We start from the raw sequence: 14740 nt of genomic DNA on the forward strand, positions 1-14740 counted from the left end.
GTTGCAAGTGAGGAAATGAAGGCTCTCTCTGGGCTTGGATTCCTTCCTCTTCAAAATGGGGACGACGTCAGATTTAATCACCCCACAGAGTGAGTATACGTGAGAGAGCCCCTGACCTGCTCAAAGAGGTCCGACTTCCGTTCGCGACCCTCCATCCCTTTCCCTCACTTCCTCTCCCTATCTTTGCCCCGCCCCTGGCGTTTGGCAACGCACGCCTGTGATTGGCTGCTGAGAGCCGCGAGGCGGCGGAAGGGTCGCGGAGGCCTTGGTGAAGGCGGAGTGGGCGCGGTAACGGACGCCGGGACCCCCTAGGCGGCAGCGGCGAGTTAAGTGCGGCCCGGCTAGCGCGTGGCAGCAGCCAGGGAGCCTGAGGCCGGGGTGTCGTGCGCAGGCGCTACTCGGGCCGTGAACTGGCCGGGGCCTCGGCTGCGAGGCCTTCCCCATGCCGGTTGGGGCTCTGCGGAGCAGAGCGGAGGCTGCTCCCGGGCCTCGGGCGGGGTAGAAGCCCGGCGGGCCCGCTGCCCCGCGCGCGGTGGATGCGGCGTTGGCGATGGACGCGGCGGCGGCGATGGACGCTCTAGAGGAAGAGAGCTTCGCGCTGTCCTTGTGAGTGACGCCGCACGAGCCCGGGAGGCTGAAGGTCGGGGCTGCCGGCGCTTGGCCTCGGCCTCTGCCTCCGCCCTGCGAAACCAGGATCCCCGGTGTGGGTGGGAGAGCAAGAAGACTCCGCCCCAGTTCCCGCGGCCGGCTGTGCCGCCGCGGCGACCGCGGGGTTCAGCCCTGGAGGACAGGAGTGCAGTGCGGTGTCATGCGATGATACACGCCTCTGTCACAATGCCCCCCCGCCTCCAATCCTTGGTCGTCAGCAAAACCTGGCGAGTTTGAGCTGCAGAGGCCCGACCACGGGTCAGAAGACCACCACCACTACCCCCAGGGGTTCTAATTGCCCCCCTTCCCGGCCAGTGTCTTAACCGCACCAAGTTTACGCGCGCCCACAAGCAGATTGGTGTGGGGTGATAGCGAAAATGCGGTGAGTAGGACCCCAACGAAATAAATGCGAGGAGCCTTAAGATGTCCGCTGTGAGCCTTTGCCCCTTTTATTTGTCCCTGTTGTAAGTCCTTGGGTCGTATCATGTTTTATGAAAGTGGAGCCATTGCATTCAACTTTGATGTCACAGATGTGTCAAATGTGTTTTCTGTGTGGCATTGCTGAATTAGACAGTAATCATTATTAATTTTTAAAGCTAGTTGATGGGAAGTTTATTTGAAAATGTCCATAATACATTTTGAAAAAAAGAGGAATTAATCTGAAACAGCTCCTAATCCAGGCGTATTTTTCAGCTCTTCCGCCTCTGATGCAGAATTTGATGCTGTGGTTGGATATTTAGAAGACATTATCATGGGTAAGCTTCCTTGCCTGTGCTTTTTAGGTTCTAGGCCCTTGCTTTTAAGGACGTTGAAATCCATTTGGAGAGTTAATTTTCAAAAAGAGAGAAAACATGAAACTGCATGTAATGTTTAATGTAACGTACTGTAATACAAAGTAAGCCTTATTGTGCTTTGCTTTACAGGCTACAGCCCCTACTCCTTTAAGTAACTAGTAACCATAGATTCAGTCCCCTGAAGGGACTTATTCAGGTAATGGGGCACCTTGAAGTTATGGGGCTCTTGGCAAAACTTCAGAAAATATTAACCTAGGTTATTTCAGAGAGTAAAATCAATTTTTAGTCTTGTGTTTTAATATTTTGTGATATAAATCACAGTGTAATACCATAGCCATTGGGACTTCCCTGGTGGCGCAGTGGTTAATTTTGTCTACCAGTGCATGGAACACGGGTTCGAGCCCTGGTCCAAGAAGATCCCACATGCCGCAGAGCAACTAAGCCCGTGTGTCACAACTGCTGAGCCCGTGAGCCACAACTACTGAAGCCTGCGCCCTAGAGCCTGTGCTCTGCAACAAGAGAAGCCACCGCGATGAGAAGCCTGTGCACCTCAAGGAAGAGTAGCCCCCAGCTCGCCACAACCAGAGAAAGCCTGCACACAGCAGCGAAGACCCAACGCAGCCAAAAATTAATTAATTAATTAATTTAAAAATACCATAGCCATAGCACACATGTTCGTGAGGAACAAGATGTCATACTTCAGCTGGGTTCTGAGTTCGAATTTGTGGATTCATTTTGGCATCCATAAGTCCTGCTAAGTAATAAGCAGTAATAGGCACCAACCATTTAAGACAAGTATGTGGGAGAGAAAAATTTGAGAAAATCTTGTCTGTTGACTTTAAGTTTTCTGAGAATTAGGAAAAGAACACTGTTGTTTGGTGTTACTAGCTGTATTTCTTAGCCTTGTTTAGTGAAAAATCATTGACCAAGTTTTTATACCTTCGGGTCCTGTAAAGGTTCATACCCTTAACTCCTAAATGCAAATGTTTCACTGTTAAGATCCCATGTGGATCTGAGGATTTCTGGGGAATGCTGAGGAATACTTTCTTTTGGCCTCTATGAGTAACCTGTGTGCTGTGGGAAAGCCCAGGGTATTTATTCCAAAGTCTAGGTCATTTATGAAGCTTTCCTTTTATTTTTAGAAGTTATATTCTGTTTGGTTGTTAAAATACCCTAAATACCATAAACCTTAATGTTTGCTATGAACCAATCTCTATACATGAATTCTCATCTAAATTCCACATAGCAAGTCTTACAGGATAGGTACTCTGATCATCCTCATTTTTCCAATGAAGAAACTGGGGCTTAGAGAAATAAAGTAACAGGCCGAAGGTCACACAGTTGTAACCCAGGTAGTCTAGCCTCTATCAGAGCCCATGCATTTAATCACTACACTGTTTACACCACTGCTGCTGAAATTATATTAAGACAACCCTTTGTGGAGTTCCCAAGCCACCCTGGTTAAAGTGGACTAGAGGATAGTGGTGGTTGCACAGCACCGTGAAGGCGCTTCATGCCGCGAAACTGTACGGTTAACACCTTTAGCTTTCCCCTCCTAGAGACTGGCCATCCATAAAGCAGTTCTGCTGACATTTCTTCCTGCCTGTTTAGAAATCAGAATGGTTTTTAGTCTCCACTAAAAAGAGTACATTTTTCCTATTGCGGTTCAGATGATGAGTTCCAGTTATTACAGAGGAATTTCATGGACAAGTACTACCAGGAGTTTGAAGACACAGAAGAGAATAAGCTCACCTACACACCTATTTTTAATGAATATGTAAGTGGATTCCTGTTTCTCTTACTGGAGATTAGGATTTCTTTAAATTATGAATTTAGGATCAAGTGATGTTGAAATCTGCTCAACTTAATCTGCCATCAGCACCCTGCCGGGAAGCCTAATTAGAATCTGATTTAGTCTTCACCTCCTGTTGTTTTCCTCTGCACAGTTCTTGGGGCTGTTTTCCAAATAGTTAATGACTTCGTCTTCTGTTTTAAAACATGTTTGGCTTTATCATAATCCTGCTTTCAGTTACAGTATGTGGATTCACCATACCTTGCACTTACATACTTTTGACCTTTTGGGCTTTCACACACTATTTTTTCCTACTACATAATCCAGCCAGGTATGCACGACTGTTTGATAAAAGTGAAAACCAAGACCAAGATCACTAAGTAGTTGGTGGCAAAACCAAGACTAGAACCCAGGGACCTCGACTCTTGACCCCTTGGGTCTTTGCCCTATGCCAAGGCCTCGTGCAGCCTCCTGTTATGATCTCATCGGTCCGAGAAGAGGTTTGAGCCTCCAGGACTTTCTTCCCTTAACATAGAAGTGTGGCAGAGTCGAAGAAGGTTTCTTAAGCCAAGCCTCAGCTTTTAAGGAACCTGCGATTACCTCCAACTGTGTGCTTTTTTATATGTTCTTTCCGCACAGATTCTGTCTACCCAGGCAGAAAAGCCCCCACTTACTTCACTCCTCCCTTCCCGCCGTGGGGAGTGGGAGCCCTTCTGCTCCCTATCCCTACCCACCTTGGAGCATTCCTCTTGTTACATCGTAATTACCTGCAAATGCCTCTCCCACGGGTGGGCCAGGGCACAGGGGGTGTGCTCACTGAGGACAGGAGCTGGGTTTGGGTTTGGGTTCTCTGGGTTCTCCCAGCACTCGCGGGGAGCCAGGCACACAGAATAGGCTCTTAGGAAATGTTTTCAAAGGGCTGGAGGACAGGCTTTCTGAAGAGAAGCTTTGTTTTCTTAAAGCACAGTCTGACCAAGATCCTTTCCACTGTTAGATTTCTTTGGTAGAAAAGTATATAGAAGAACAGCTGTTGGAGCGGATTCCTGGATTTAACATGGCGGCTTTCACTACAACTTTACAGTGAGTTGAGCTTGACTCTGCTTTCTTACGTCTTTTTACCCTCAACTCTGAAAGAACACCCTCCCCCTTGTTTTCCTCAGTGCTTGAATATCAAGCTTTAGAGCACTTGGTTAGGTCCTGGGTGGGAGGCCCTCCAGACCTTTGAGGGAAATCTCAAAGAGACAGTCTGTATCATCATTCATTCATGAAGCAGCCCCTTTTCTTTTGCAGGCACCATAAAGATGAAGTGGCCGGTGACATTTTCGACATGCTGCTCACGTTTACAGATTTTCTGGCTTTTAAAGAAATGTTTCTGGACTATAGAGCAGTAAGTTCCTCTGTCTGTTCAGTCACAGTGAACTGCTTAGAAAGTTCCAAGTAGACCTGTCGAGCACAAACCACCCCCTGTGCTCCTCTCTGTAAGACTGGCCAGTATCAGCAGAGCGAGCTGCTGTCCTCTGCTGGCCGGGGCCTGGGACCCTTAACAAGGAATTACATTCTCATGGTTTTGGTGAAACAGGTCCCAGGCACCTTATAGGGTTCCTAAATAATCAAAAGGACAAAGCCAAAAAACAGGTCTGATTGCCTTGCTTTTCTTGGAGTACAGGTTCTTAATAGGAAAAAGAAATGTTTTTCAGTGAAGAGAGGTCATTTTTTTGTTTTTTTGGCTGCGCCTCGTGGCATGTGGGATCTTAGTTCCCCAACCAAGGGACCAGGGATCGAACCCGTGCCCCCTGCAGTGGAAGCGTGGAGTCTTAACCACTGGACTGCCAGAGAAGTCCCCAAGAGGTGCATTTTTAAAGAGTGACCAGCTCTGAATAAAAATGCAAAATCACTCCCTCTTCCTGTGTGCTCCCTGGTGGCCCACCCTGAACACTTCCTTCCCTGTTATGAGCTAGAAAGGACTTTTTTTTGTCTCTTGCCTCTTAAAGTTGCTCTCTTCTCATGTAGGAAAAAGAAGGCCGGGGACTGGACTTAAGCAGCGGTTTAGTGGTGACTTCATTGTGCAAATCATCTTCTATGACAGCTTCCCAGAACAATCTGCGGCCCTAGGTCCCACCTCCAGGTAATGGGATCTTTCTAGACATCACCAGCCCAATAGACTGGGAGAGGCTTTGGCTGATGTTGTCTGAAGAATACATCTTGGAATCACTGACTCTGTTCTGCAACTCTTTGTTAATGTTAAGTATTGATGGGTCAGAAGAAAATGACCCGACCTTCCTGGGACACGTGCTTGTCTTCAGTAACCCTAGTACTCCGCCCTGAGTAGACACCTCTTTCAGGAGCTTCTGAGTCTGGCTCCTGCACCAAGCCCAAGTCCAGCATTCCACCTGGGGGGCACTTCCCCAGCATATGTGTTGGTGTGTCCTTGTTGGAAGAACCCACCATCACTAACTCTCTTGGCCCAGCAGGCCTTGCATGTCCCACCAGGCTTTTTTTTTTTTTTTTTTTGCGGTACGCGGGCCTCTCACTGCTGTGGCCTCTCGCGTTGCGGAGCCCAGGCTCCGGACGCACAGGCTCAGCGGCCATGGCTCATGGGCCCAGCCGCTCCGCAGCATGTGGGATCTTCCCGGACCAGGGCACGAACCCGTGTCCCCTGCATCGGCAGGCGGACTCTCAACCACTGCGCCACCAGGGAAGCCCTCCCACCAGGCTTTTTGTGCACTCACAGCTTTTTATATGGGTCAGAGTTTCAGTCCTGCAGCCTCAGTGGGGTTTTTGACTGGGAGTATTTATCTAGGGTTTAACTCAAGCTAGGTACCCATCTCAAGATTTCTGAAACTCCTACTATCACAGCTAGTCTTGGAGGTAGGAATCGACTTAGAGAGTTGTCCTTTACCTAAAAAGGTACTTGTGAAAATCAGTTCCTAGTCTTACACGTACAGTCCTCGTATCACTTTACTGTCTTCTACTGGTCCTGATGTAGTCCCATTGTTTCTATAACTCTCATTTATGTGTTTTTGAAAACATTTTTATAAATGAATACTCAGGCTAACCTAGTGGATATAATCTTGGAACTTCCATGATTACCCACTTCAAGATCAAAGTATTATATTGCTGTGTGCTTTTTAGCTGTTAGTGCTATGAAAGCAAAAATGCTTTCCATGTTGGTGTTCCTGTTTTACTGGGCACCAATGAATGTATGCTGGAAGTGGTCTAAAAGGTTTCCTTTTCTTAGAGCATGTTAGTATTTGTGCAGGTTTGCTTAAAACCCTTTCTATGTAGAACAGCTCCTTAGGTTTTCTGTTGGGGTAGGGGCTGTGCACTTCCTTCTTGCTGTCAAAATAATCCTACCAAGATAGTGTTCCACTGGTCTAGCTCAGTAGGAGATAGCAAACAGCTTTACTGGTCATCTGTCTGCTTGGATTTAGTACACTGGTTTAGTACAATGTTTTGATAGAACATTACTGACCAGAAAACATGGATGTCACCTCTCTAGAAAGAAAAACTATAGTAGTTCAATTCCCAATGTATACCTTAGTTGTTTTTTTGTTGCTTTTTTTATTTTTAAAGTAAAAATAAGACTCTCTACTGACTTTTCACTTGGCTGTTCTGGTTTTAAAGGATGAGCTAGCTGTAGGCTGTGCGTTTTTCTGTACCAACGTGGCGCTTATTAAATACTTTTGTACCATGAGTAAAATTTCAGGTGTTTTGAAAAAAACAAAAACCATCATTCTAAATGAGTCATCCCTTCTTTACTATTGCTGCTGCCATCAGGTTATCAGTACTTTGGTCTTTCAAGACGAAGTCTTTTAAAACACTTCGTCTCCTGGCCTTGCCTACCCTTCTTGCTCTTTTTATAAACGGGACTGCCCATCGCAGGCCAGGCATGTTGGAAGCACTTGATGAAGAATCCCTCTATTCAGTCTGGCTGAGAAAAGGCAGGTGGACAAAGATGAAATTATGAAAAGTGAACAAAAAAGGCAAATGGTTCTTTTTCATCCTTTTCCACTCAGAAAAAAAGCAGGCACGTCTGTTGTAGCTTCACATTAGAAAACAGGCTTTCTGATTTTTTTAAAACAAACTAGAACTCTCTCCGGTCTGCTCAGGAACTTAGCTCATCATGTCCCACCTTCAGAGGGGCTCAGGGATGGTTGGGATGAGAAGGCCCCACGTGCAGACCTAGCCTCAGGAGACATTTGCCTCCTCCTATTGCTTAGGCCTCCTCAGCCATGGGAAGCACTGTTCACCCAAACTGCAGGGCCAGGGGCTAAGGACTGGGGGATGCATTGGCCTGAACCAACAGGTAGTTGTTTGACAAAGAGTGTTAACATCTCCACCAAAATAGGCAGTGTTTTAGGGTGTCAGAAACCTGGTAAGACTTGCCAAGGATTTTGTTTTCTCTTAAGCCTCAAAAGAAAATCGGTTGGTCTTCCTTAAAACTATCCTTTTATGGCTTAATTCTAGAATGACTATAATTTGTTATTCAAACTCTGAGACACTGGAGAGTAAAAAGGGATGCTATTAACTCACACCAGGACAACAGGCACAAACTAGGCCTGGGACCCAAATGGGACATGGGTATCAGACTTAGTCCTCCCCCCCCACCCTTCGCAATGGAGCAGCTCATCTGCAACTGTTTGAATCTAGTACATTTTAATTGTTCCCAGTTTTTTAAGACAGGACCAAGGGGTGCCCAGAAATGCCTGTGGCTCATTATTCAGAGCATGTTGTGCTGTGGTGGGAAAATAAGTTCAGAAGGACTCCCCCTCTTTGCTGCTCTCCCCTCTCTCTACTGTCTGTAGCAGCTCCGCGCATCAGGCACTTGGATTATCTGATCTCTGAACTTCACAAACTGTCAAGGTAGGCGACATTATGGCAATCTTAAGTTCATCAAGATGACTAAATGATTTACTGTTCACAAACTGTCAAGGTAGGTGACATTATGGCAATCTTAAGTTCATCAAGATGACTAAATGATTTACTGTTAAACTGAGACCCTTTTCAGAATAAAAAGGGGTGCTATTAAATTTATGCCATGACAAGCGGCATAAACGGGGCTGTCCCAGCAAAGCAGGCAGGAAGTTGGTCATCCTACCTCAGGTCAAAGAAGTGGCTGGTGGTGCTGAGGGACTCCAGGACTGGAACTGCCTTTAAATAGGCATTTGGAACCTTTGTACGGTTGTCCCTTGGTATCCGTGGGGCACTGGTTCCAGGACCGCTGGGGATACCAAAACCCACAGATGCTTAAGGGACTTGAGCATCTGTGCTCAAGTCCCTTATGTAAAATGGCGAGTATTTTGAATACAGCTGACCCTGCATATCAACTGATTGGTTGAATCCTCAGATGTGAAACCCATGGATATGGAGGGCTGACTGTACTGACTTATGCTGCAGCTACCTGGAGTTTATAAGCATCTAGAACCGTGATTCCCCAACATCGTTTCCAAATAAGTTCTTTCATCTTTATTTTTGTAAAAAAACAAAAACAACAAAGTCGCCACCAAGCACAGGACAACTCACTAGCAAGGCCTTGCTTTACCTCCCTCCCTCCCTCATGTCCCAGGTGCCTGATTAACAGTGTCAAGGAGGCAGTCGGCATTGATGTTAGCTTTTCCCAAAGGGAAAACTACAAACAAGGCTTGGGAAAGGGAGGGAAACCTGGATAAGCTTTTCATCATTGAGAAGTCACTTAAAACTGATTTGTTTAAAATAACTGGTATGTCTGAAATGTAGGAAAGGAAGACCATGCTGTCAGCATCATAACCCTCTTTCGACATGTTTCCCTACAAGTGACGTGCTAGCTTGGCGGAGGGTCAGGCCAGGATTATGTTTTAAGGAATCAGAACGGTTTCATGAATTTGCTCAGCTTCCCAGAACAAAAACAGAGATAAATAATTGCTGCTTGTTAGGCATATTCTATGGTGGGCTGCAAGTCTGGAGTCATTGTTAGTGTATTTAGTGCCAATGAGAAGGCTGGCTCCCAGCCTTGGACACCGAAGTCCTAAAGACAAAGCAGAGAGAGTCCTGTATCCCCCATCACCTTCTGCTGAATATGGAGGATGGAGAGGTCTTGGCTGTTGGCCTCTCTTCCAGCCCATGCGCCTGCCAGAGGAAGGATCCTGATTCCTTGGGAGTGTGGGGTGAGCCCAAGGAGTCTGATGAGCAGAGAAGAGCAAGTGTAGTCCCTTCCGGGCTGACTCCATGCAGGGCTCAGGCTTCGGGCTTGCGGGGCCACCTGCACAGGGACCAGGCTACAGCCTTCAGGCCCAGGGTGGCCCATGGCACCAATGGTTTAGGCATAGCCGCCAGCCATCTGACTGGTGGCTGCATTGCTGCCTACTCCTCGCCAGGCCTGGAAGCTGAAGAAAGCGCTCACTCCATAGGCAATCATCACTAAACACGAAAAGAACTGAAAGAGAAGACAGCAGAGGTGAGTCTGTCTGCAGCACGGCACACGGGGCTGGGGGCTATGACAGTGATACAAGCACCAGGAAGGTAGATGCAGACAGTGAAACCCGGGGCCCCTCAACCAGAATGAGCTGCTCTGGAGCCACACCACCTCCTCCTTAACCATACACCCATTTAACCACCGTGGGGGCTGATGGGTACCAGGTTCTGGGGTGCCAACTTTATATTCTAGTGGGGAACCATTAACCACACAAGCCAGGTGTGTCTTAGATTGAGGGATAACTGGACAGTGTGCTAAGAGTCACCAAGGGGTAGGAGCTACTTTATAGACACATTTCAGGGATTTAGTTTTAAAAAGGCAATGTTCAGCTACCCTAGGAGTTTTTCTGGAATCAATTCATAGGTATCCCTACACTAGCACCTAAGGCCACGTTCAGAATTTCCATGTCTCTATCCTGGTGACTGAGTTCACAGATTTCAAAACCATCCTCACCAGAAAGAATGAGGAGACCCAAGTCCTGGTCTAACTCCCGCCCTACCCAGGACTCAGTTTAGTGGTGTCCCTTCACCTCTCTTAGCCTCAGTTTCCTGGTCTGTCGAAAGGACTGGCAGTCCCTGTCCCCCTCCCCACTGAGGGAGTGGAAGGACAGTGAGGAAGTGCCTGCAGGGGCTCGTGGGTGAGGCGTGCTCACTCATACTTCACTGGCTACCTGACGTGGAGCCCGAGTTTGAGCTGCATGGGAGAGCCTGAGGATCTCCCAGATGGTTTAAACCGAAAGGTTTTTGTGCGTGCCTTTCTCCAGGGGGGGAGGATAGAGCGCTTTCAACAGATTCTCCAAGGGGACCTATGACCCTAAATCATTGCAGCACGACTGATTTACAGCAGCATTAACCCAAACTTCATTTGTGCCACCCAGGTATTTCCCAAGCATTCTGGTTCCTCGGGGTTTTGCTGTTAATTATGGAAAACTGAGCCCACTGAGAGGAGGGTAATTCAGCACGTGGCAGGTGCCTGGCCTGGGACCAGGGAGCAGTGAGAGTCCAGGGGCCCAGACCTTGCTTTGGCCCGTCTCCCCGGTAACTGCCGAGGGTGCCCCAGGGAACCATACTCACGGAGGCAGCTGCACGCTGGTTGTACTGCCGGGTGCCCTTCAGGGACGTCAGTTCAACCGAAGCAGAGCAGGTGATGAAGGCCGTGATGTAGAGAACGGTGGCGCCCACATTAAATATCATTAACTGGGGGTAGGTGGGGGAGAGAAGTCTTAAGACGTGAGACACTTCCGGTAACTGTGGAACCTCCTGGTCCCCACGAGCACATCCCTTTAGTAGCCAGAACAGGGGCTGGGGCTCAAGGATGGAGACACGTGGGTCTTTCCCTCTAAAAAGGCCTCAAGAGACAGCGGTCTACACAGGGTCAGCCTGGAGGCCATATGAGCAGGGAACGTAGACATACCGAAGGCCGAGAGATGGCGGGCGGGTTGTGGAGGGGCTGCTAAAGTGACCTGGTCAGGACAGCAACAGTTCCACAAGGCAAAACCCATTCCTGATGGCAAGAGACCAAACCAAGCCTGTCTCTGAGTGCACCAGCTGAACCCGGGGCCTGCTTGTGTTGGCTCCCAGCCAGGCCCGGCCCTCCCTGTTGTCCGAGGACTTGGCTCTGAGGCTGACCCGTGCGGCGGGGGCGTGGGTGGTGGTGCCTCACGTCCCTCTCTGCCCTCAGTGGGAAGAACCTATGTCTGCCTTTCGGCCACGTCCTAGGCTCTAGGCCCCATGTCAAATGCCAGGGTGAGGACCCCTAAGCCAGGCTGGCAAGGAAGGGTCCTGGGCTGACAACGAGGCCCAGGTCCCATTCCCCCAGCGCTTGGCCCCCGGAGCCAGTTGACACTTAGCAGAGATCGCAAACTGGTGGCCCTCAGGCATGTTTGGCTCATCCCATAGATTTTTTAAAAATATTACGTTTTAAATTTGATTTCATACGAAAACTTTAAGATTGCATATAAAACTTCCAATCTTAAAATATCAAGATTTGGCACTTGCACTCCCACTAACAACAGAGCTGAGTAGAGGCGGCTTCCTATGGACAGATGGGTGCGGGTTCTCCAGAACCCCTCCTGACCTATTTGACCCACGCCTCTTACCTGTGCCCGGAAGGGGGCTTGTAGCCCCTATCCCAGAAAAGCCCAATTTGGCAATCATAATTCAGCCTCCTCTAGGAGGGTGAGACACTGCCTTGCCATCATGGCCTGGGAAAGGAGCCTCCTTCCATCAGCAGCTGTGGCTGGGCCCCAGATCTGTGCTAAGAGACACCAAGGCCCCTCCATCTCCGGGGATGTCTTTCTTCAAGGCTCCTAGGACACGAGGCAGGGGCTGGACCCTAGCCAGGAAGTCAGGCCGCCCCCTCCTCATGCCAGGATCTTCCCTCCAAGCCCAGTGCCCGCCGCAAACACCACCTGGCTCCTGCCAGTGATGTCAAGATCTAACAAACACGGTCTGTCTTGAGGATGACTCACGTTTCCTCAGCTTCAAAAGTCATTGAATTGCAAACAATGCTGCCTAGTCCCAGCTTTGCTTGTCTTACAATCATGTGCCTCTCTTGCCTCTCTCTGCTCACTGAAAGCCTCAGACCCCAGCTGCAGGGGTTTTCCGGGTCAGAGAAAAAAGCCCTAGCAGCTTTCTCTGTGTCTGGCCAGGGTACTTCCTATGGACACTCACAGCTCTGTGTCCTAAGGAGACTGACCCGGGCAACCCGGGACACCATCCTCTGCCAGGCTGCAGGGGCCTCACCCTGCAGACAGCGGGGTGCGGGGAGTGAGATGGCACGTTGAGCCCTGCACACACCGGGCCCAGCCTCGGTGATTCCTGCCAGCTCAGCCCAACCTCCAGGCCCAGGGCTGCCAGTCAGAACCCACAGATGCAAATCCCCACTGCCCCCCAAAAGGAAAAATACTTTCAAGATCCCAAATGGCCTCCAGTCTCTCCATTCAACAGCCCCTCACTTCTACTCCCTTCGTGGGAGAAAGTCAAGCCTAAGTCCTCCTGGATTCATGGCTCTCAGTGCTCAGAAAAACTGGACACCTGAACCACCAATCCTCCCTCCCCGACCCAGAGCTACAGGCCAGCGAGGACTTCAGCCAACCCCCACCTGCCACTTCTCATTTAGGGAAGGCTGCATTGTCACAGCTACACCCAGAGGCAGAGGGGTCACCCTGGACCCACCCCCAGGGTTCCTACCCAGACTCACCACCAGCGGCCAAGGCACCATGTATAGCTTCATGTGCAGCTGAAACAGGTAGAGGATGAAGAAGACGATTGTCACCAGCCAGAGGAAGACAGCGACAAACATCACCCAGCCATAGGCCGGGTACAGGTGGTACGAGGTGTCGGCAATCAGGGCCCACACCAGCAGCCCCAGCACCTGGAGGGAGCGAGACAGGGCCAGCGTCTCCCAGAGCCCCCAGCGCTCAGGCTGGAGGCCACAGACCAGAGGTTTCCAGGCCTTTGCCATGGGGCGCCCTCTGCAGGACACATTTCTCATTTGCCCAAGAAAAATTTATTTGGCTCCTACTGCATACCAATACATACCAAGCCCTTGCCTGGTAACGTACTCCTTTCAGATCTCAGCTGAAATGTTATGTGCTCCAGGGCACCTTCCCTGCTCCTCCAGTCTGGGTTCCAGAACTCTCTTCTGTGCTCACATGGCCCCCCAGGCACCCACCACCCAAGACTGTAATTCTATTTTCTTCCCCAGAGTGGAAGCCACAGCAGCAGTGCCTTCCACCCTGCTGCCTCCAGGGTGAGACCCCTGCAGCCCCGGAGGGGTGGTGTCCCAAGCTTGCCCAGTTCCCCACGGGCAAGACAATGACTGTCCCATTCATAGGTGCATCTCAGCACCCAGTACAGGACCCGAGCTTGGTCAGGAACTTAGTAAAAGCCTCTGAAAGAAAGATGAAGTCACCAGCACATCCCTGAAGGAGGGACACACAAGCACAGAGTCCCAGAGGTACGGTGACCTCTGCCTGATGCCCTACCAAGCCCCTTCCACCCCCAGCTTCTCCGACTCTCCTAATTGCGCCTCAATACAGGTGTTACCATCCCCACCTTACAGGTGAAACTGGGCCTCAGAAGAGCAAAAGGACCTATCACGCCATTCCTACGTGGCAGGGTGAGCCCCAACATCCCTGTAGTGTGTGTAGCGGCTGACAGCATGGCCTCCGGAGCCAACTGCCTGATTTAAAACGCACTCCCCTTACCAGCTGTGTGACACTGGGTAAGCTCACAACCACTCTGTGCTCTGGACACATCACCTGTCACATGAGTATAAAGAGCATACCTACCTCATAGGTTCAGGACCCATGGGGGTTTGTATACATAAACGAACGATTCCAGCTGGGGGCGCTGTGCTGCAGGGGATTTTACACGGGTAGGTTGGCTGAACCCCTCATGGCCTCGTGGGGAACTTGGCAGGGTGGCACCTCACTTGTGGCCATCCTAGCCTCCCCCAAGCCTCTCCTGGCCCCTTCCCTGCTGGCTGAGACCCCACAGGCCAGCACGTCCTCCTTCACCACAAGGGCATTCTCCAGAATCCCTGGCCGGCAGCAGGCCTCGGGACTGGCCGCTGAGGGAGGGAGGATCAACTGGGGGGCTGTGGAGAAAGGCTGCTTTGCTGATGAAGACACAGAGAAAGCTGTCACTCTTCTTCCCATGGACAGTGTGTGACACCAAGGCTCCCAGTGACCTTGCCACCGTCTCAAGGATGAGCCAACCATCAGTTGGATCACAGGGAAGTGGCTCAGGAGCGAAACCCACCTCTGCTGCTGGTTTGGGGGATAGAAAGTCCCCCCGCCACAAGCTCCTAGACCAGACACGGGAGAGCTGTCACTCACCCCAGAGCAGCCAGAATGGGTGCCTGCCAGGCACCCCACCGAAGCACCCCTGCCAAGGACCAAAAGGGAAGTTTCTGTATCGATCCCCCTACACCTGTGGGGTCAGGGCAGGAATAAGCCTAGCTGAGGCCGGGCGTCCAGCAGCCCCTGTGACGACTTTCCTTTCTCCCCACCACCTGGAAGTGAGAGGTGGAGCCCTGGGCTTAGGAGTC

General features: G+C 50.2%; 2 protein-coding genes across 4 annotated transcripts in view; one reads left to right on the forward strand and one right to left on the reverse strand.

The window, feature by feature from the left end:
• ARL2BP (ARF like GTPase 2 binding protein) lies at positions 1-6978 on the forward strand. Of its 3 annotated transcripts, none has more exons than XM_060289394.2 (6): positions 1-89; positions 1342-1403; positions 3113-3219; positions 4229-4314; positions 4525-4621; positions 5245-6978. In XM_060289394.2, the coding sequence occupies exons 1-6, from the start codon at positions 16-18 to the stop codon at positions 5344-5346; spliced, it is 528 nt and encodes a 175-aa protein (XP_060145377.1). In that variant the 5' UTR covers positions 1-15; the 3' UTR covers positions 5347-6978. The 3 variants fall into 3 exon arrangements, with proteins under 3 accessions (XP_060145377.1, XP_030703959.1, XP_030703960.1); XM_030848099.3 differs by lacking the exon at positions 1-89 and adding an exon at positions 221-606 and having other exon boundaries at positions 5245-6975; XM_030848100.3 differs by lacking the exon at positions 1-89 and adding an exon at positions 637-1030 and having other exon boundaries at positions 5245-6976.
• PLLP (plasmolipin) overlaps positions 5724-14740 on the reverse strand; it is a 24583-nt gene continuing 15566 nt past the window's right edge. Inside the window, exons 2-4 of the mRNA XM_030848087.3 lie at positions 12887-13060; positions 10759-10881; positions 5724-9646 (exon numbers count right to left, since the gene is read on the reverse strand). Coding sequence (XP_030703947.1) covers positions 9530-9646; positions 10759-10881; positions 12887-13060 — 414 coding nt within the window. The 3' untranslated portion in view covers positions 5724-9529. The remainder of the gene's footprint in view (positions 9647-10758; positions 10882-12886; positions 13061-14740) is intronic.

The sequence above is a fragment of the Globicephala melas genome, chromosome 19, assembly GCF_963455315.2.
Source record: "Globicephala melas chromosome 19, mGloMel1.2, whole genome shotgun sequence".
Taxonomy (NCBI): Eukaryota; Metazoa; Chordata; class Mammalia; order Artiodactyla; family Delphinidae; genus Globicephala; species Globicephala melas.

Excerpts from the sequence above, each read along its gene's own strand:
- ARL2BP (XM_060289394.2), top strand. The coding sequence starts at position 16 with ATGAAGGCTCTCTCTGGGCTTGGATTCCTTCCTCTTCAAAATGGGGAC. Across the intron at positions 90-1,341 it reads AGATTTAATCACCCCACAGA|CTCTTCCGCCTCTGATGCAG; the intron begins GTGAGTATACGT and ends CGTATTTTTCAG. Across the intron at positions 4,622-5,244 it reads TGTTTCTGGACTATAGAGCA|GAAAAAGAAGGCCGGGGACT; the intron begins GTAAGTTCCTCT and ends CTTCTCATGTAG.